This window comes from Festucalex cinctus, chromosome 8 (assembly GCF_051991245.1).
Source record: "Festucalex cinctus isolate MCC-2025b chromosome 8, RoL_Fcin_1.0, whole genome shotgun sequence".
Classification (NCBI taxonomy): Eukaryota; Metazoa; Chordata; class Actinopteri; order Syngnathiformes; family Syngnathidae; genus Festucalex; species Festucalex cinctus.
The window spans coordinates 10,125,183-10,148,412 of NC_135418.1; the positions used below are offsets into that span (position 1 = coordinate 10,125,183).

Genomic DNA, 23,230 nt, shown 5'->3' on the forward strand with positions numbered 1-23,230 from the left:
ATTTTGGAGGATATGAGAGGGGTTTTTCAATTTGGGTGTGTGGTTTTGTGAATTGTGTTATCATTTTGATAAAACGAGCCGAGTTTGCAAAATTGTGTTTTAGCAAGTAACCAGTGAAATTCCACACTGTGGGATCAATAATGTCGCATCTGATTTGATCTTGTCCTGTCTTGCCTGATAATATCTGATATGTAAAGATTTCTTTAGTCTAAAAGGGAACTTTCTGTAAGAGCTATATATCAACATTTGTAAAATGATTTCTGTTTGCAGAAATGTTGTCCATTCTGCACCCAGTGATCTGACAGCAATCAGGATGCCCCCCATTGTTTCTCTTGTCTGGGTGGAAGTAAGTCTTCTTACGCTTTGCGGCTTACACATCATGAGCTCTTTAGGGTTTCAAAGGTGATTTCATGGTTGCTCCCTAATGCTCTTACTGTATATAAACCATTTCAGGCAGCTCAAAGCAGTGCGTAAGAGCAAGGTGTTCCTCTGAGCCCGACTGACCTGTTTAACCCGCTTGCGCACTCCCAGTAGGCTCACGCTTTTTTGAACACCTGACTTCAGGATGTAGAAAATAATCTGGTTTGTTTTACAGTTTTTTTCCAATTGCTAAAACACAAAAATGACTTGCATAGCACAATTATTTAAACTAGCACACAGAGAGCAAGACCTCCTCTCAAGTCTCCAAAACTCTAAACACATGTTCTGCTTTACACACATTTTCCAATTCAAAATGGCACCTTTTAAATGCACTGAACACGATTCACCTGCATAAGACACAAAATTCCGACTTAAGGTCACATGTTTGCCATTGCAACACACTTCCATTCAAAATCACAATACATGAGCTAACTGGCTAATATATGTGCCACCTGGCCAAACACCTCAGTGGTTAATTGCTAGCACCTCAATCAGGAAGTATAAGCAATGCACTATATAAAGACCACAGATGAACATTTTTTGTCTCTTTTTATTTTTTTATTTTTTTTATTTTTTTTTTTTTTTTTACAACAACAATGGAAGATGTGGCAGAGAGTGACGAAGAGAGGCGGATAATGAGGGGGGTGGTGGGAGAAAGCTAGGGGTAAAGCTGGTAGAGGATTTCATGCCAAGACAGCAACTTTAAAAAGAAATCAAAGCCACCTTAGTTGATCATGTCATCAACCATGGGCTGACAATGCGATGCGAGAGGTTGCCTAATTTTTGGTTTTGGATGGATGGATGGATGGATGGATGGATGGATGGATAGATAGATAGATAGATAGATAGATAGATAGATAGATAGATAGATAGATAGATAGATAGATAGATAGATAGATAGATAGATAGATAGATAGATAGATAGATAGATAGATAGATAGATAGATAGATAGATAGATAGATAGATAGATAGATAGATAGATATTTTTCCAGCAATTTTCTTTCTCAGTTTACTGTTTTGTGAGCATATATTTGTTCCCTTCAATGTAAACATATCTGCTGTGCGTATGTTATCCTGACTTGTGAAAAATAAAAAAAGTACATTTAAATTGTTAAAAAGTTTGAACAGCATGTGTATATATTCAAATATGTCTGTGCTTGTGAACAATCTGGAGAATGTTCTACAGTTTGAACTATTTTAGTATTATGACAAAGCATACTAAAGATGACAGTACTGTGCATTATGCCCAACAGTGTGTAGTTGATGAGACAAAATCTGGTGACATGAATGATGTGTGTGCCACTTTGTACAAAAGTTTGATTTTGGCAAAGCTACATGTAGTTTTGGTTGCAGTGCTTCATTTTGGAGGATATGTGAGAGGTTTTGCAGTTCAGGTGTGTGGTTTTGTGAATTTGATAAAACGAGCCTAGTTTTCAAAATTATGTTCAATAACACTTTTTGCAGACCGATACCAGTAAGAGTACTCAACTCAAGTAGTCACCGATACCGATGCAATTAGTACTTTTGACACAAAAGTTCCCCCCAAAACAAAGAACAAATTATAATTTTAAAGAAAGCCCTATATATCCCAATATATGATTTTTCCTTGAACGTGCATGAAATTAATGGCAATTTTCAGTTTTTCTAATTTCTAATTCCTAGTTCCTAATTGTGAAACGGCCACATGAGGGTGCCCGATGTTAGTATTAGCCGCTGTTGCTAGTCCTGCTACCTTGGAATAAGGCTGCGATACCGATACCAGGTATCGTTACTCGCCCATCCCTAGAATTAAGTCATTTCCTTTTGAATCACACTGGAAGGTGCATGCAAACTTGATGTAGATGTAAGAAAATGTATATTTTTGCTCACTAAAGTATGAAACTAATCATTGAAATAATGATTTATGATAGGCCGATATGAACAAGATATATAAATGATACCTGAACTGACTCGTTGGAGTATTCAATCACAAATTAAATTGGTTTCAAAAGATACAACAACAACTTCATCAACAAATTACATGGGAAATTATTGGACCTATGTTGGGCTTTAGAAGGGGAGCTTACATTTTGGGGGTTAACATTATTACGAGGATCCAGAAATAGTCACAATGTACAACCTGACTTTTGAAAAGTCCTGGGTGGGCCTGCTGGTGGCGTCTGGGGACCGACTCACCAGTTCCAATTGACTGGGACTAGCCACAATCTACACACGGACATTCAAGATGAACTGAGCGAGCAGTGACTGGGATAGTATGGGATGGATAACGATAAAAATTAATGACTATTCTAAATAATGTATATGATTGATGCATTATAGTAATGGGTCGATGGGGACGGTTCTCGAATAAGCTTCGGCTTCTACCCGTAAGCCCTTCTTTTGGATGTCAATGTTGCAAATGATGTGATGTGATTGATGTAAGCTGTAATGTGTCCGAAAGGAAAAAATGAATAAACTAAACTAAACTAAACTAAAATCTGTGAACTGAATGTACCGAATACGCTACCATTGTAAGGTAAGAGGCGAAAGTCTGACATCTAATGGACAAAAAACATATTGCAAATATTGACTGCATGAGATAATCACTTAAATGTTCATTTGATGTGGTGTATTATCGGCCTGGTGCTGAGCAAAGCAGTAGCACTGTTGCGAAGTAAAGCAGTCGCGTCGTAATAGACTACTGCTGTTATATTCAGTTTGTCTGATCATAATCTCTCAAATTGAAAAGTTCTACTGATAGTCTAATTTACAGATAGTGCCCTATAGATGCACACAGCACAGTATCGTTGAAGTTCATAAAGCATAGATTTACGAAATTTAAACATCTATTGAATAATTTCACCTAAGATCCTGTATAATAATTTATCATGCTGAATTTAGGATCAAAGGAAAAGCTCAATAGAGATCAATATATTGTGTGGAAACGAGTCTGCAATAATCAATAAATCTCAACATTTATTTGTATAATGTTATTTAATTAAAGCGTTTTTAGACAGTTGAATATAAGAAAGTGATTAAACATGCACTGATATTAACGTTAATTATACATTTGGTGTAGTTTAAGCGCTATATAAAAAGCAGTCCATTTACCATTACCGATTGAGGGCGTAACCATTACTACAGTACATGTGGGCGTGGTAATATTTTAAATAAACGAGTGAAAATTTGTGTATTTATGCCGAAATGCGAGTATTGTGAATTGATGCGCATGTGTAAATTGGTTTAGAGTGGTGTGGAAAAAACAGAATCCACTGCAACACTGGAGTAAAAAAAAATAAAAATAAAAAAATACAAAGATTTAAAAAAAAACAAAAAAACACCGGATGTCGCCATCTTTAGTAAGGGACAATAAACCGCGGACTTTTATCGAATCATAATGTAATGAGTTGTATGTAGTTAAGCGTAAATACACTATTTATTTCGAGTGTTTAAGAAATGTCCTCTTCGCACATGTCATCGTTCGCGGTTTGATTACGGTAAATACAAGCAGTATATTAATTTGTGGCCAACATAGTCAGCAAGTTGTTTTCTGTCGCCATGTTTGCTTTGGGTGACGCCAACTTTCTCCATTTTCCTCCGCCTCTGGTTGTCAAGAAGATGGCAGCTTCCAGGCAGGCATGAGAGGAAATATTTCTTCGCAAATCGAATGAATCTGGATTATAACCACAAGATTAGACCATCCATCAGTGCTTTTGCAAATACTGCATCTGATTAGGTACGTAAATACTGCAGAGAGTGGGCCGTTTTGAGTTTGTACTGTTTTGTTGTGACAAACCGCCCGGCCATTTTTCTTGTGGGAGCTGTACAACTAGGCCGATTGTGAAAAGATGGCTGCTTCCACTGACGGCATGATACACAATAACACTCTGTTTATGCAGTTCAAATAGTCTTGGCTGCATTCTAAGAGTTTTGTTGCACTGTTGTTTATTTAAGGTAATGTGTGCATATCAGAATAGTGCGAAAATGCATTGCATTTAATTGTAAAAATTTGCGACGCTTTGACAGATGCTAGCTGTTCAAGCTAACACTTTTAGGTCGAGCCTCTAGCCGCTATAGCAAGCGAAGTTGTACTAGCAAATGTTGAAAATTTGTGCGTTAGCACACAATGTATGGAAATGTCTGCATTAAGACATGTGCGTATTGTAATTCTCTGTGCTGTTCAAACTTAAATAGCATGCTCCCTTGTTAGTAAATGCGTCGGAAGGGCTCCGGATAATGCTAAGTTTACTAGCTACAATATGGCGACTCCCAGAGAGGCATGAAAAAAAGCCGAATGCAGTTCGTGAGTTTCAACAGTGATTTATATGTTAGTTATTGCGGTACACGTCGATGTGTGTGGTCGTCAGCTATTTGTTATGATTTACTGCAATTTGTATCGTTTCTTTGTAAGCGTAATCTGTGGTTGTTCTTTTCCCCCTTTCATTCGCTTCCGCCATTTTTCAGACTGGCAATATTTAGCGGGGGCTTGTTTGGTTACAAGATGGCGGCTTCCATGGGTTGAATTCAATGGTTAGAAACAACTAAGATCAACCGGAGATAATTGAGATGTTATTTTTTTTTACATGTATAGTGTTGTTGTACAAAGTTCACTAAGTATTCAACTGCAGTGGTGGCCCGATGCTTTCTTTTGATTTGTGTTTTGGGAAGTGTTTACAACAGACAAAGCTAACAGTATAGCTAGACTCGGGGGGCGCACAGAATAATAAGTTAGCCACAGTGAAAAGTTGGTATTCTTATCAAGTCATTTATTTATGTTTTTCTGCATCCAGTCGTTGCGTCCGTAGACTAAATTCCCCGTGTTTATTTGTTCTTTCTTTTTTTTTTGTTCTTTTTTTTTTTGACAGAAGTCATGTCTGTCCCCGGTTCCGCGGTGACTGGGACCCCGGCGTCGGTTTTGCAACCGCGGTGGAAACGGGTACTCGGATGGTCGGGTCCTGTTCCCCGGCCAAGACATGGACACAGAGCTGTGGCGATAAAGGAACTGATGGTTGTGTTTGGTGGTGGAAACGAAGGGATAGTGGATGAATTGCATGTCTACAATACTGGTAAGGTTAAATTTGAGCTTTTAACTTGGCTATTTAAATATGCGTGTTTACAAAAGGAACCATTTTTTTTAAACATTACATCATTAATAAAGTCCACATGTAGTACGACGAAAACTTTAGTAAAAGACAGAATGTGTACAGGGGGATACTGAGGTATAGGCCGCAGCAGGCCTGAACGTATTCAAATGTATATATACCGCCCTCTACTGGACAATGGTTTGTATTGCTTATTAAAAAAAGGCGGGCTCAAATAAAATGGATGATTTTCGTTTGTCGCTCTTGCAAAAATGGATAAAAGCTGTTGAACTTGTATTCTATGTATCCTCCGTGATTATCTAGATTTTGTTGAATATGAAACATACTCCAGTGAAAATTTTGATGAAAATAAAAACAATCTGATCTGTATGATCATAATCTTACTGAAGGGAATGTCCTTGTTAAATCTGCAGTACAATATTCTATTGTGACACAGTGTTTTTGTAATTCCTAGCAACAAACCAGTGGTTTATCCCTGCTGTTCGTGGTGACATCCCACCCGGTTGTGCTGCTTATGGTTTTGTGTGTGATGGCACAAGATTGCTGGTGTTTGGTGGTATGGTGGAATATGGAAAGTACAGCAATGATCTCTATGAACTACAGGTAAGTTTTATCATACACAATATTGCCGTCTTTCTATCTCATTGGTTGAATTTTAGCTTTTATTTAGCCCACTTAATGTCTACATTAGTTAAAAAAATATTGAGACACAAAACTGTCTTTCCACTGAAATGTTGATTACGAGTTCTCTGTATCTAATCAGCTTGATTGTTTATTATACTTGCTAAAAGCCTCATACTTATATTACTGCTCAAATATTTAGGGGACTGGAAATGGAATTGAGGTCAGTTTGTTGCCTTCAGTATCATTCTGGTCTTTGTGTATGTTTTAGGCCAGCAGATGGGAATGGAAAAAGTTAAAAGCAAAAAACCCCAAAAATGGGCCACCGCCCTGTCCACGTCTTGGTCACAGTTTTTCCCTGGTGGGAAACAAATGCTACTTGTTTGGCGGACTTGCCAATGACAGTGAGGACCCGAAAAGCAACATTCCCAGGTAGTGTCAGCAATGTGTTTGACGTTGTGTGCAAAATGACCATGACTAACGTGGAGATCATTTTCCTCAGATACCTGAATGATTTGTACATACTCGAGCTTCGTGTCGGGTCCAGCGTTGTCGCATGGGATATTCCAATCACCTATGGTGTCCTGCCTCCTCCTCGTGAGAGCCACACTGCAGTGGTTTACACAGAAAAGACAAGTAGAAAATCGCGACTGATAATCTATGGGGGGATGAGTGGATGCCGTCTTGGCGATCTATGGACTCTTGACATTGGTAGGTTTATACCTTTTAATTAAAAAAAAAAACCTGAGTGGTAGATGACAGCTCTATGAGTATAGAGATTGTTTAATGTCGGTTGCGTTACACTAACTACTTTGACATTAACTCCAGATACCTTAACATGGAACAAACCATCAGTGAGTGGCACCGCACCACTTCCTAGGAGTCTACACTCTGCCACTACCATCACAAATAAGTGAGACAACTAGTGCTCCATCCTTGCATACACTTTTTGGTTTCTGTTTATTTAATTTCAATTTGCCAGCCTAACATATGATGTCAAACATTTCATTGTGATTGCCTTTACTGTACAGGATGTATGTTTTTGGTGGATGGGTTCCTTTGGTAATGGATGATGTCAAAGTGGCCACACATGAGAAAGAGTGGAAATGCACAAACACCCTGGCCTGCCTAAATCTTGGTAGGTCTGACTGTATATTTTCAATGAAGGAAAAAAAAGTTCATTGGATGCAAGCTTCTTGATTTTCTTTAGATGCCATGTGCTGGGAGACAGTGTTGATGGACACCCTTGAAGACAACATTCCCAGGGCCCGTGCTGGCCACTGTGCTGTGGCTATCAATTCCAGATTGTATGTATGGAGCGGCCGTGATGGATACCGTAAAGCATGGAACAACCAAGTCTGTTGTAAAGACCTCTGGTACCTGGAAACCGGTATGTGTGTGTGTGCTTTATTTTTTTTCCTTCCTTTTCATCATCTTACCATAACTCAAACCGATTATTTCTTTTGTTCTCCACACCACCAGAGCGGCCGCATGCCCCTGCTCGGGTGCAATTGGTCCGTGCCAATACAAACTCCCTTGAAGTGAGCTGGGGTGCAGTTTCCACTGCAGACACATACTTGTTGCAGCTGCAGAAATACGACATCCCTGCAACACCAGCTGCAGCCTCGCCAGCCATGAGTTCGATCCCCTCACAACCCGTGAACTCTCCGAAGAGTCCCGCTCTGGCTGCTGCAGCCCCGTCCCCACAGACTCTGCAACAAACTGGTATTACTGTTTGATGCTTCCTCTTTTTTTTTTTTTTCTCTCCTCCCAATGGAAGTTCAATTTGTGTTAAGTGGAAAAAGTCTTACTGCTTCTTTATCAACTTTTACAGCTGTGTTGAAAGTTGCTCAGCAGTCTGCTGCAGGTGCATCTGTTGTCACAGTCCGCCCAAGCCAGCCTGGGAAATCTCCTGTCACTGTGACATCCCTTCCTCCTGGTGTCAGAATGGTTGTGCCTGCCCAGGCCACACAAGGCTCGGTATGATCACTTATGCACATCAGATGAGTTTTATGACAATCATGTGGTCAAATGAGCAATTATCTTAAATCTTCTTCTCCTTCCAGCAAATTGGAAGTAGCCCTCAGATGAGTGGCATGGCAGCGTTAGCCGCTGCAGCTGCAGCAACACAGAAGATTCCGCCGGCCTCTGCTGGAACAGTGCTCAATGTTCCTGCAGGTGCTACTATTCTCAAAACAGTAGCTGTTTCCCCTGGCACAACCACCGTGAAAGTCGCTTCCCCAGTCATGGTACATATCGAGAGAGGAAAAAATAATTTCTAGAAGTAGATGTAGCAGTCTTGAGCCAGGTGTGGACTTCATTTTGTGCGTACAGGTCAGCAACCCAGCAACACGCATGCTGAAGACTGCTGCAGCTCAAGTGGGCACAGCTGGAACATCCTCCCCCACTACTACCACCAGGCCCATCATCACTGTGCACAAGTCTGGTGCAGTCACTGTGGCTCAGCAGGCCCAGGTGGTAACCACTGTGATGGGAGGAGTTACCAAAACCATCGCCTTGGTGAAGAGTCCCCTCACCATGGGCAGTGGTGGAACTCTGGTGAGAAAATTTGATTCCTCCAAATTGGGAATGGGTATTAATAATAATGTTTTAATAAAGGATTGATTGTGCCAACTAAAATAAAATAAAAAAATAAATAAAAAAGATAATTGCTTTTCAATGTTTTTTTAGGGATATTTTGACTCATTGAGGCATTTTCGGCAGTAAAAATTTGGAAGTTTTTTTTTTGTTGTTGTTGTTGTTTTATGTTGTTGTTTTTTTTGTTTGGGGGTTTTTTGGTACAATTTATCTTAAAATCTAAATTTTCCACTTGCCGTTGACTGAAGACGATATCACCTGTTCTGAGGAAATAGGTAATGACCAATCACCTGTTTTCTGGCTTGGCTTTTCTGGCTTGCAGTTATTACCTACTTACTCAACACAGGTTATTTCATCTGTAGTCGACAGCAAGTGGGAAAAATTTTGTATTTAAAGGTATTAATAGTACATGAATAATAATGAAGTTACTAGGGGTGTCCCGATACACCTTTTTCCACTTTCGATCCGATACCGATATTTCAGCCTCAAGTACTGTCCGATACTGATATCAGTCCAATACTATATCTGTAGGGGTGTCCCGATGCAACGCTTTCTACTTCCGATCCAATACTGATATTTTAGCTTCGAGTACTGTAAATTAACATCAGTCCGATACCATATCAACAGGAATGATACGTTTGTTTTAGTATGAAATGTTAGAAGAAACTTGATCAAGTGATAATTATTTAAATAAGGAATAATCAGCACCTTAAGTATGAGAAAATATGACCCGTTTATTCCTAAATTTGGGTTACCTAACTGCAACTATAAGTATGTCGTGAATTTTAATAAAATAGATACAAATTAAAGGACCCTGAGAAATAACCCGAATAAAGTAAACAAAAACAAATTATTAGAGATCGACCGATAATCGGTCGGGCCGATAATCGGGGCCGATATTTGACATATTGGTACATATCGGTATCGGTCTGTTTTATTAATCTGACGGCCGATATGAGCGATCCATTTAAAACTCCGTCTTTTCGCTTCGAATGCAGCCCAGAGCGTCTCTGTCTGTTATGGAGTCCAACTCCAGCAATGTAACGCCCATAGCAGCATTTGATTGGTTAGTCGTGCAAGAGCCAGAACCAATCAGTAGTGTATGCCTGTATCACAGTAGCCGGTCACACACGCACCCACGTACACAACGCGACAGACACATGCTTCGAAGGTAAGTTAAAAGAGAAGAGACACCGCCGATCGTTTCACCATGATAAGCTAAACACATTGAATTATGTTGTGTATTAAATGCACTATATGAATGGAGCTGCATTGCCTTGCATTGAATCCCCGCTAGCTAACAGTGGTGTGTTCAGCTTAGCATGTAGGCTAACACCCAGTAGCTAATTCGCTACTTGAACTACTCGGGGAGGGAATCACACACATTTTCACTTAATTAAGTAAATAATGTTTGTTAGAAAGGTTCCAAATATTAACAGTTGTCATTATTATATTGTCTAGTTCCATGTTAAGAGTAGAGTAACGTCATTATATTTACCTCTCGTGACGCACACATTGCATTCTGGGTCACGTCCATTACTTGTTGCATAGCGGTTATTATGCAGTGAGATGCCACAATGACACTAAATAGCGTTTAGTTACTTTATATTGTGTTTATTTGTCGCACTGGTTTGCCATTGTGTGCCTTAAGCTTCGACGTCGATTTGATTGACAGCTCGTTGTGCACCTCGTTAAAGTCCGCTCCGTAACAAATTAAGTGTCTCAAACACCGTTTAACTACACGAACGTGTCCTCTTCCGTATGTTTGGCATTAGTAGAGAAGTGCACTAAAGTATAGTGTGCTTATTTGCTCGTTTTGTCTCTCTTTTCACGTCATGTCTGCCGTCATTTGGGACATTATCCTCTCAATGGATGCCACTAATATGTAACATCTACGGCCGTACACGGCTGCAATTAATGTTCAGTGATGTAATTTCGTTACGTGCATCATACTTTGAATAATGAGCTCATGTTTGGTGTGTTGTATAACTTTCTCGTGTGTTAGTAACTATTCATGTGGACAGCTAAGATAGTGCTTGTTAATGTGAATTAGCAATGTTGCAGCCCAGTTATTACTTAGACAAGTACATCTGTGCCATTAAGTGATACAGTACAGTACAGTAGTGAGAGAATAGTGTGCCCATATACACACACGTGTCTATAAGTGTAAAACACATTAAACAGCAGAAACTGGCAGCGGTCCACCGCAACAATGTCTGTTTAACCAAGTTATTCTTACTATTATTATAACCAAGTTATTTTACTCAACCCTTTTTCTGCGTTGATTGGGGCATCCTAAGTGGCAGTAAACTACATGATGAAGTGTCTTTTGACAGTTCTCTTGTAGAGAGGAGTAGCATGATATTGCTGTTCTCGATTTAAGATCCTCAGCTTATCAAAACTGTCTATATGGTAACAATAACAATAATCATAATAAGGTCTACAAGAACTGTATGGTGTTCAGGGATGAATAGTTTTTCTCATGGAATTTTTTTATTTATTTTTGCTGTAGTAATAAGTAATGCCACAGCTGATGCACATTTTGAATGACAGGGTTCCTCCTATTACTTCAAAATATAAAAATATAACATTTATAGAATAAAACTACAAGTATCCCAAATGCTATAAAAGGTAATGTCACATTGGCCCCCACATTTAACTCCCCCCGCCACCAACGTCTTATTGCAGATAGAAGGATGTAAAATGAAAAGTGTAGTGTGAGAATCCATTGTAAAGAACGGTTAGGGTTTGCATTATTCAAAAATTTGGTGCCAACATTTTAACTTTTACTGCAAATGAATATCGGCTTCAAATATCGGTTATCTGCCTCCTTGACTACCGATAATCGGAATCGGTATCGGCCCTGAAAAAAGCATATCGGTCGATCTCTACAAATTATACTCTTTGAAGTTTTATTTATTTATTTATTTATTATTGGCCACTCTCTCACTGCTCAATGTGTCCCAAGCGCCAATTTAAAATAAATAAAAATGAATATGTAACTATAATAAAAGTAGAAAAACAGTTGGTTAATTTCGCTATTCCTCCATCTCCCTTTTCTGCAGACCAAGCATAATGTGGAGATTCTTTTTTTAGGAAGATGAGCATTTCAGCATGCCGCCCCGTCAGCTTTCTTCTATACTATGCTCCTCTATGATAAATGAAGTTGCTCTGAGCTCCAGATGTCCGTGGTGAAGCTAACAGCGTTAGCATTTGCCACATAAGCCGCTATACACCTTTGAACGCCACCATGCATCCGTGGTATAGTTTTATCTACGAAATAGTGGCGGCTCGAAATAACATAGCGAGGCTTGAGGTGCTCAATTACATTTAAAGCCGACAGTACTAACGATTGACAGGCTGGCCATCAAGCACAATAAATTAAGCGATCTTTTCAGTGATACTTACTTGAAGCCTTTTTGCCGTCCCGTGGGAGTGTCTTACGGTGTGAAAATGATTCCGACAGCGTTGGCTGTCTGATTATTCGCCTTGGTTCTCTTCTCAAAATCCTCATGCTCTCGTTTGTGATACTTTTTCAAATGCTTGATGAGTTTGGTTAGATTAAACCTCCCTTTATTTTCCACCACGGGGAACTTTGGCTTTTGACAAATGCTGCTGTCCGCTGTCTTTTTCTTTTTCTTTTTTTCAATGAAAAATACTCCCACACTGTCGACATTCTCTCTTCCTCAGTTTTCTAAAAGCTAATTCGCATGCATGCTTGTTTGTTTGATCACGTGAGCGCTACATGCTCAGTGCAGACGCTGCGGGATAGAAAATCAGGAGCGGAAGCTGGAACGGACTGTTTATATATGTGTGCAAATATCGGATATTTTTGGACATGGACAGAAAAAATCCGATACAGTTTTTTTGGCTGATATCAGACACAGATCCGATATCAGTATCGGATCGGGACACCCCTAGAAGTTACCAAATTCGTTCTGGACGAAATAGCAACTTTTTACTGCTGAAAATGCCTCGATGAGTCAAGTATCCCTTAAAGGAAGTTACTTCACAAATGCCTAAATTGACAAAATACCTGGAACACTGTTGCATATGTTTGACTGAGGTAGATATCATGCTTTCTAAGTGTTAATTTATAAAAGCTGCTTAGAGTTGTTTTTTATACACACAAATTGTATGTTTACCTCATTGCCTCATCGGGTAAAAATGAAGTCCTTTTAGCACTTGGGTTGGGGGTAGGGGAGTTGTCGCCAACAATGATACATGATGTTATTTATTATTATGACGGTCAGTTAAGCAGCGATGATTCCAGTCCCTCTCCTATGTCGGCAGATCTCCAACCTTGGCAAGATGATGTCTGTGGTTCAAACCAAACCAGTGCAGACATCAGCTGTCACAGGCCAGGCTGCCACTAACCCTCTCACCCAAATAATTCAGGTAGAATATATGTCATACTAAGAACCCCTCATGCAGGCACAAAATGTCTCTCCAGATATTTTGCATAAAACTTTCCCTGTTGCTCCCCAGACAAAGGGTCCCCTGCCAGCTGGCACCATTCTGAAGCTGGTGACGTCTGCGGATGGAAAGCCTGCAACAATCATCACCACCTCCCAGGCTGGGGGTGCCGGAAACAAGCCCACAATCCTTAACATCAGTGGCGTCTCTTCAAATGCCGCTAAACAGGGCCCTACTATTATTAAAACCATCCCAATGTCGGCCATTATGACCCAGCCTGGCGCGACAGGTCTGAACTCAGACTTTTTTTTTTACAGTCAATTTTCCTAACACTCAAATGTTTAGAAGTAAGCGCAAAACACTTTAAGATGGTTCAGCTCGTCTCCTCTTAAACAGCCCAATAAAATCATTTCTGTGTGTATACCAGAGTTGCATGCCACAAAGACAGTCCCGATTGTTTCCATGACTTTTCTTTCTTTTCCAAATGCATATTGACTAATAACTTTTGTCAAAGCCTTGCAAAAATGTTTTACAGCTGAGAAGTTATTTACTGAAGTTAGAAACAAATACAATAAAAAAGTGTTAACAGTTGATGTAACACATTGCTGTGGGTTCTGTAGGTGTAACAAGCAGTACTGGAATGAAAACGCCCATTACGATCCTTACAACTAAGGTGATGACCACGGGAACACCTGGCAAAATTATCACTGCAGTGCCCAAGCTCGGAACAGCAGCTGGCCAACAAGGATTGACGCAGGTACACGCATCAACTTGATAAAACATTTGCTGGTATTTTTTTTTTACCTTTTATGTATATGGCTCACCCCAAATCTTGTCTGTAGGTTGTTTTGAAAGGTGCTCCAGGGCAACCAGGGACTATTTTGCGCACTGTACCCATGAGCACAGTTGGTGGTGTTCGACTCGTAACGCCAGTGACAGTATCTGCCGTTAAACCCACTGTCACAACCCTGGTTGTCAAGGGAACAACTGGTATGAAAATAAGATATTTTATTTAAGTTCTTGGGGTATAGCCTCCTCATCACAACCACATTTTATTTTGTTGTCACTTTGTTTTTAGGTGTCACCTCACTTGGCACAGTGACTGGTACGGTCTCCACAAGCCTGGCAGGTGGCACTGTGGACACTGCTAACGCGTCTCTGGTTACTCCCATCACCACATTGGGGACCATTGCTACCTTGTCCAGTCAGGTCATCAGTTCGCCTGCGATAACTGTGTCTGCTGCCCAGACAACCTTAACGTCTGCAACCACACTGCCCTCGTCCACAATCACAGTGCAGGTGAAATACTATTTCTCATTTTTAGTTATGGCTTTGGGAGATCACCAGTTGTTGTACAATTATCTCATCTTGAAATGTTTCTTTTTGTCATTTTATTTTTTTAAAATACTTTACTTTTTTCCTTTGCTTCCTTTAATCCCAGAACCAGCCCACGCAGGTCACACTGATCACAACTCCCAGTGGTGTCGAAGCCCAGCCAGTGCAGGATCTACCAGTGTCGATCCTGGCTTCACCCACCTCTGAGCAGCCCAGCTCCTCTGAGGCTGGAGTTGCTGGCGATGGGTCTGGGACTGTAACACTGGTCTGCTCGAACCCGCCTTGTGAGACGCATGACACAGGAACTACTAACACGGCCACAACGTCATCTGCCACCATAGGCGCAGGGCAAGTTTGCTCCAATCCACCCTGTGAAACCCACGAAACAGGAACCACCACCACAGCTACCACCTCCTCTGCAACAATTGGAGCAGGACAGGTCTGCTCAAACCCTCCTTGCGAGACCCACGAAACAGGAACCACCAACACAGCTACGACGGCATCATCAAATATGCCCGCTCTTCTTGTGTGCTCCAACCCGCCATGTGAGACCCATGAAACGGGGACAACCAACACAGCAACCACAGCGTCAGCTAGCATGGGAGGAATCCAGCAGGTTTGCTCCAATCCTCCCTGTGAGACTCACGTGACCGGCACCACCAACACATCCACCCAGGCGTCCTCCAGCATGAGTGAAGGCCAGAATGGTACAGTGCAGAGGGTTTGCTCCAATCCGCCTTGTGAAACCCATGAGACCGGGACAACTAACACGCCATCGACAGCCACCTCCAACATGGGAGGAGATCAGACCAGCTCAACAACTGGTGCCGTTCAAAGAGTTTGCTCCAACCCACCTTGCGAAACACACGAGACTGGCACCACCAACACAGCCACCACTGCCACCAGCAGTCTTGAGGCAGGAGAAGGCACAGGTAAAAGTTGTTCACACCCCATGCGATTCAATCTAGATCAATATATTTAATGATGACTTTTTAGCTGTCAATTGCAGGAATGAAAATACTGAACGTGATTAGCTTTTGGTTTTACTGAAAATATAACTCGTGTCTTTGGGCATCTATCAGCGGCTGAGCAGACAGATGATGTGACCGAAAGCACCAGCAGCACAGAAGAAGCCTCTTCCACTGCAGCACCTGTTACCACCACACAAGGCAGGGCCATCACTACTGTCACTCAGTCCACGCCTCCCCCTGGGCCATCCGTTCCTGTAAGAATAGCTCACTATCCCTGTTAACGGGCCAAGATGAGTTTGATTTTGCCATTGAGTATTTTTGTGTTTGCCTTTTCGTCCAGTCGATCTCATCAATCACAGAGGGGGTGAGCACTGAAGCCAGCTCCACAGAAGAACCCATGCAGACTGAAGCGACTGCATCAGCAGAGGCTGCACCTGCAGAGGAGGAAGCCACTCCGATGGAAACTCAGGCAGATGTAAGTACTTTGTGTCAGTTGCCAACCTTTTCGGGTGTATGTACCTCCAAACATTTTTGTCATGATTTTTTTTTTTTTAATCGTTAATGAAACTGTTTTTTGAGTTTCAGTTATAGTTATATGGGGGGGGGGGGCAGGGCACATTTCGTTCAGTTTGTCATGGTGCCATTGTTGCACACTGAACACAAACCCTGCAGGATCTCTTCGTAAACGTGCTGGTTGATTGTCTGGCCCACACTGAAGTGGAAAATCTGTAGTTTGAGTTTTTGTGACACCAGTCCTTGAACTTTTCTTGACACTTACAAATGCTACTTGTGTTGATAACCAGCTAAAGCTAAATACCGTTGCTTTAGTAGCTGCCTTTTGACACATTATGGTGACTGTAATGTTTTTGTCAGGGAGACCCAGCAGCAGCAGTAGCCACAGCCACAGCCTTGAACCTGCCGTCGGAGCTCATGTCGGAGGGCCAGGGAGCCACGCTGATGGTAACGGGGCTATCGGACGAGGAGCTAGCTGTCACAGCTGCAGCAGAGGCTGCTGCTCAGGCAGCAGCGACTGAAGAAGCTCAGGCCTTGGCCATACAAGCTGTCCTCCAGGCTGCCCAGCAAGCTGTCATGAGTGAGTTTTGTTTAATCAGACTAGCCGCGCTACAAACGGGCCTGTCTAAAGATACCGGCACACTTTGTTTTTGTACAGATGAAGGCGACGCATCCGGAGAGGGCCAGCAAACCACCAGCATCCCCATCATGCTGACACAGCAGGAGCTTGCAGCGCTGGTCCAGCAGCAGCAGCAACTTCAAGAGGCCCAGGCTGCCGCCCAGCAGGGCGCCGTAGACGCAAGCATGCCCACCGAGGGCCTCGCTCCCGCCGACAGCCTCAACGACCCCTCTGTGGAGAGCAATGGACACAGTGAGATGGCTGCTGCAGTCACAAGCGCAGTGGCTTCCTTACTGCCTCGCACCACTGCTGAGAGTAAGTCCCGCCACATGCCGAGCAACACCGACAAACTGGACAATCGTGTACAAATGGCGGCAACTCAACATCGTTAACGAAAAATGACGCTCTCTGGTGTTCTTATCAGATAACAAATCTTTGAAATGTCATTATTATTATTATTATTATTATTATTATTATTATTGAGCCACAAATTATATTGTGCTATTGTCAAAGGAAAAGCAGATTTCCATGACTGTTATAACTATATTTTATTAATACAAAGACTGCTATTTATTTATTCTCACCCATTTTTTTGTCTTTGAAAGTGAGGAAATTAATGAGAATAAATATTAGTGTGCGTATATTTGAGATACTGTTGGCATCATTACCGCGTCATGAACAGAGGCATGCTTGGCTTTGTACTCGCGTACATAGAACATTTTAATTAAATGTAGCTCAGTATTATTGTAAAACCAAATATAAAGTTACTGTATTGGTATGACTTGGCGGTGGCTAGCTTCATCTAACTTGGTACCTGGATTTTTATTTATTTATTTATTTATTTAAAAAAAATAATGTTTCCTGTCTTGCTGCTACTTATCCACAGCACTCGCTCCTTCGAGTACATTTGCACCGGTTGTGTCGGTGGCCAGTCCAGCCAAGCTGCAAGCAGCAGCTGCACTAGCGGAAGTAGCCAATGGCATTGAGGGAGAGGTGAGTCTTGATGACCTTTTCTTGGGGAGATTGCAATCCAGAGTCTGCATTTGATCAAATGTGTGTCGTTTTGGTTGTTCATAGAAGCAAGCCCCTCAGCCGACGCCTGTGAAGCCTGCTGTCAAGAAAGAGAACCAATGGTTTGATGTTGGAATTGTCAAAGTGACAAATATGGTTGTCACTCACTTCTATGTACCATCAGATGATTCTCAAGGAGATGTAAGCTTCTTACGTTTATGCTTCAATGGCTTATAAAATGTTATTCACATCTCTCGTACCCATTAGGATGATTCTGGAGTCATTCCAGACTACAGCCAGATGAAGAAAATGGAGCTTCAGCCTGGGACGGCGTACAAGTTCCGTGTAGCTGGCATCAATGCTTGTGGGCGTGGAGCCTTCTCAGAGATCTCGGCTTTTAAGACTTGTCTGCCTGGATTCCCTGGCGCGCCATGCGCCATCAAAATCAGCAAGGTAAAGCTGAGTCTTGGGTTGCACAATTTTCAAAGTTGGAAACTTTTCAGGTTTTTTTTTTTTTTTTTTTTTGCCTGCCTAAGCATAACACTCACAACTATCGTGTGTCACTCAGAGCCCCGATGGCGCTCACCTGACCTGGGAGCCCCCCTCCGTGACGTCGGGGAAGATCATCGAGTATTCCGTGTACCTGGCCATCCAGAGCACCCAGACGGCTGAGGCCAAGGCCTCCACCCCGGCCCAGCTGGCGTTCATGCGCGTGTACTGTGGACCCAACCCCTCTTGCCTGGTGCAGTCTTCCAGCCTGTCCAACGCCCACATCGACTACACCACCAAGCCGGCTATCATCTTCCGCATCGCTGCCCGCAACGAGAAGGGATACGGGCCCGCCACTCAAGTTCGATGGCTGCAGGGTGAGAAGCGCCTTTCACAAAGGAATGCTTCCATGTGATAACGAGATGTTTTAATCAACGTTCTGCTTTGCAGAGTCTGGCAAAGACGGTGCCTCTGCAAAACCGGCAGCCAAAAGACCAGGCACCTCTCCTGATGCGTAAGTACTTGAATTTGAGCTTCTGTGGTGCAAGCAGGACTTGACATTGAAACATGTTGTACTTCTTCTGCCTTTGTGTGCTTCTGCAGTAAGACTGCTGGTCCAAAGAAAGCAAGGACGGACCAGTGAGGTTGCCCACAGATCCCTCCCCCTTTTTGTCCTTTTCCTACTTGCTGTCCTTTTTATCAGGAAGACCTCTTCATCCTCAATGTCGACCTAATCACATCCTCCTCCACCCTCAAGTCTCAGACCAGACGGCAATGGAGGCCGAAGACCCGAATGAAGCCGAGATGAAAGTCAATCTGAGAGATGTTTCTGTAGATAAAACCCAATTTCGTCCATGTTCTGTTGGCCGTGATATTTGTAGAGCGACATAAACTTAGAAGCACATGATCTTTTTCAGTCATATCCCCTTCCGCCATTTTAACATTTGCTTTTTCGGGGGCTTGTTTCAGTAGTTTAGCAGTATAGAGAAGCATTTACATCTTTCACAAACTGGGAGCCAGACTGAGCGCTATGTTACCTTGTTCTTTTGTGAATCCTGGGGGATGTCGACAGAGACTCCATAAAAAATGTACAGTGACGGAGCAAGGTTGTGGAGGCATTAGATTAGATGAGAGGAAAAATCGGTATGTAATCAAATAAAGCACTTGTCCTTAATGAGGGGACATTATTTTTTTTCCTTTCTTTTTTGCTCTAAATTGCTTCATGAAGACCCAAGTCCAATCAGTGGTGATGCTACGGGACTCCTGGTAATGTCATCACTGTGCTATTCACCCCAATAGGAGGACTGGCGACATCCGGATGTGGTTTAAAAAAAAAAAAAAAAAAGACCATTTGTAGAGAATCGACCTTGAACTTTGCTTCGGCTGAGACTTGCAGCGCACACGCATGTCATTGCAAAAATCTTCCCCCAAAATTAGCAAGCAATGGTGCAAATCTTTTTGTGTAGTTTATTTTTGTATTTTTTTAAGCTCCCCAACCCCTGCGTGTATGATGTGTGCATTCACTTTTTCGTTTTGGTTCTTTTTTTCTTTTCTTTTCTTTTCTTTTTTCTTTTTTTTTTAATCTATTGTTCATCCCTTCCTCCAATAGTTTGTTTTTGTGGGCAGATGGGTGGCCATGTTGAAGTTGCCACTATATTTTTAAAAGTTGTCATTCAGTTGGTTGTATGTTGTTAACAGATGGGAAGGAAAGAGCGAGACTTTTGTATGCATTTGTTTCAAGTACAACTGCAGAGGTTTTAAGGACTGAAGGGAACTTTCAGTGGACCCAGGGAGAGCTTTTACTTTTGTTTACTGCAACTTTTTCAATGCTTGTTTTGCTTCGTTTGCCAAACATGAATTTTCACGGGAGTCATACCCCACCCCCGTAACATCCCACTCAGTTGTCCTTTTGCTTTTTGCTCATGAATGTGGTATCTCACCTCTTCATTTTGTTGTAGAATGTCAAATTATATTAGTAGTCATATTCCCCATACCCTATTGATGTATGTGAATCCATTTAATAAATTTTAATTTTGTTTTTCCCTTCCACGACTCTGTATTTGAAACTGCAGGGGGTGTGTCGGTCAGCAGCGAGGTGCAAACTTGTGACTTTGAATGAGGTTGTCTTGAGCAGGTGAACTTACAGAGCCAGAGTGTACTCACTTGTAAATTAGTTCGTTCATGGAGCAAGAATAAAAACAAAATCACCTTGGCCTTTTATATAATTACCTGTGACAAACTTTTTACATATTGGTCATCTCTTCATTGCCTTTTTGTGTATTTACTATGAAAGAAAAATTCTATATAACAAAGATATATATCGTCTCCCTGATTGTTTTCAATTTGCTTGTGTCCAGCTGATTCTACATGTGGGAGTCCGAATCCCATGACAGTACAATACAGCACCGAACTTGTATTGGGACTTGTCGTCCCATTGCACGTGTCTGTTTTAGAAAGGCCATTCATCTTTGTTGCAATGATAATGGCCACGTGTCACCTTTTCTCTCGGCTCGCACCTAAGCTACGTTTGTGGGTTCGCTCGATTTCTTTCTCTGGCTGAACTTTCTCTTCATATGCATTTTTTTTTTTTTGTGCGTGTCAGTGTGTCCGTTGAACAAAACTAGACATGCATGCAAAAGCAGTGTATTTTGGTAGTGATGCCTTAAGTTAGATCATACGCTGAAGGTTCTACAAGGAAAAAACAAAAAACGAAAAAAATATTTTAATAAGTTTGTTCCTCTCTTCACGTGGTATACAAGTGTGTCCTTTTTCGTTCCTCAGTACCTTTTCAGGGTCACTCTTTTTGCACCCTTGTTAGATAGGTCACCATCAGCAGTGCCGAGATGTGTCTAAACTCCCCCCCCCCCACGAGTGGTGCTCTCAGCACTGGCAGTCGTTGCGAGTTTCTCTTTCGGCCGATCGCAAGTTACCTGGAAATGTCCTGTATTTTCAAATGTGTGTTTTTTTTGTACTGTAGGGAGTAATGTATCTTTTATCATCAAAAAATAAAAAATAAACATGGTAAACAGATGGACTTGGTTTCTTTCTTTCATTCTGTCTGTCACGCTCTGCCACTCCCCTTTTTTCAGCGGCTCAAGTTGAAAATCACTTTAAAAAAAAAAAAAAAAAAGACTAAACGTGACAGAATAATGCTGGCTTTTCAGCGTGAATGATCCGATGTATACTACCTAAATGTATGAACGGAACTCCGCAAACATCAATGGGTAGATACCTGTTTTGGCACAGCTTCACTGTCAATTCAATGCTAATTAAAATGAAAATAAAACTCAAAATAACTGGTCACTCCCTTCTCTTACAGCCCTCAGCACAGTATAGCCTTTGCGTCTAGTATTTTTACTCAAGGTGAGTGGTGAAGGAAGTTCTTGAGCTCACAAATGACAAGAAATAAATCAGTGTTCACATATCTGAGTTACAAGCTCGTGTGTTTGATTTAGCTAATATTCTTCATCATGAGTACTTAGTAAGTGCATGGGCAAATGAATAGGCTACAGTTTGGCAGTGTATCTCGATTATGTCAAAAACACTACATTAACATGTTAATTGTGCACTCATCAATGAAAATGTGCTAATTTGCACATATGTGTAATTGCTAAGGCATATTGCAGGGATAAGGAAAGAAGGAAAGCAAGTTGGAGAAGTTAATGTGGCATGATTTCCAGCTAATTTTCTTTTCTTTTATTTCGAACATTTAAAATGACAATAAAACAAAAGAGCATAATGTACCAATTGTGTCAAAAATAATAAGCAAAGACATTTAAGTTATTTTCACAAAACAAGAATAAAAAATATCACTGTTTTTGTTTTTCATAAATAATAACTTCAAATAAACTAATTTACAAAAGACTTACTGTTCGAAATGGAATAGGATGAAGGAACTGCTTAAACAATTACCCACAAGAAATTAATATTGACTCTTTCTAGATCTACACCTTCTATTTGTAATCTTGCGTCGTTACCTGTTTTAATATTTCCAAATACAATTAATTTGGTCTTATTTAGATTTATTGATTATTTGTTTTTATCCCTTTAGTTTTACCCTAATCCCATAACGCTCCAGTTTTCTAATCAATATATCATCATTTACAGTATGTGGATCGACAAATTAACAATCCCATGGTTTCTTTTTAATCTATGGAATCAGTAATTTATTCAGTCAGTTCTGTTGAAGCTAGTGCAGTTGACTGTTTTTCTCTAAATCCTTATTGACTGTCAGAGAGTTTTGTTTTTCTACGAATCTGTTATTAAAAGGGTTTTCAAGAATTTTGAAGAATTGTGGTAGAAGGGAGACTTGCCTGTAATTTGTGAATATGTCACAAGCTTTATAGATCGGAATGATTTTTGCAGTTTTGTGTCCCCCCTTGGAAATTGTGCTCTTTGAAAAGATAAATTGGCGATGTACATTAAATGCTTTACTTTCCTTTTGTTATACTTGTACAAATAGACGAGTTGGCTGTCATTCTGTTTGATGTCATGATCACAAGTCTGTGACTCCACTTTTCTCTGTTTCACCACCACACACATGAGGATTTGTGATCGTAAATATTAAACAGGTGTGACATTTATGACTGTTGGGTAGTAATGGGTTAGGCCCAGTGTGGAGTTCAACCAAGGCAAAGTTAACATTAGCCAAAGAGAGCATTACGTCAAGTCTTGAGATCCAAAAATCTACAGTGAGGTCAAGGTTAGACGGCCAATATTCGATGCAAGCCAACAATGTGGTCCGAGTTCTGGAAGGCATTCGAGTAAATACTTGCTCAAGATTTGGGAAAAGCAGGTTTACTTGCCTTTTGAAAGGACAAATAAGCAATGTAAATAGCCAAGGAGCCAAAAGTGGCATCAGTAAAAGTTGTTTGTGTGCTGTGTGTGTGTTTGTATGTGTGTATATGTAGACACACGTCCCAGTAGGCCCTGTGTGGCAGAGATAAGAGCTCTGCCTACACACAAGTTGATTTCCTGGGAATTGTTCATCAGTCCTCTGAATTTACTACTGACACACCACAGCAAATGAGTGTCATCCCTCTCAATGCACTAATAGTGTCCAAAAGTGATGAGAATTTGTCAATTAAAAACATGTTTGTGTTTCAGCGAATGAATGCCATACATGTATTTGCATGCACTGTGTGCCAAAGTGTGG

The 23,230-nt window shown here is 41.2% G+C and overlaps 1 protein-coding gene across 1 annotated transcript; it reads left to right on the plus strand.

Moving 5' to 3' along the window:
* Positions 1–4,780: 4,780 nt before the first annotated feature.
* Positions 4,781–21,105, plus strand: hcfc1a (host cell factor C1a). Its single transcript, XM_077529140.1, has 28 exons — positions 4,781–4,930; positions 5,266–5,466; positions 5,957–6,105; positions 6,395–6,555; positions 6,626–6,834; positions 6,952–7,036; positions 7,155–7,261; positions 7,334–7,513; positions 7,606–7,848; positions 7,958–8,103; positions 8,190–8,372; positions 8,458–8,682; positions 13,015–13,119; positions 13,210–13,426; positions 13,758–13,894; positions 13,980–14,127; positions 14,216–14,436; positions 14,579–15,404; positions 15,555–15,697; positions 15,784–15,918; positions 16,317–16,536; positions 16,615–16,890; positions 17,462–17,568; positions 17,653–17,787; positions 17,854–18,039; positions 18,155–18,452; positions 18,526–18,589; positions 18,679–21,105. Exons 2-28 carry the CDS (start codon positions 5,271–5,273, stop codon positions 18,716–18,718), a joined length of 5,142 nt encoding a protein of 1,713 aa, XP_077385266.1. The 5' UTR covers positions 4,781–4,930; positions 5,266–5,270; the 3' UTR covers positions 18,719–21,105.
* Positions 21,106–23,230: the final 2,125 nt, after the last annotated feature.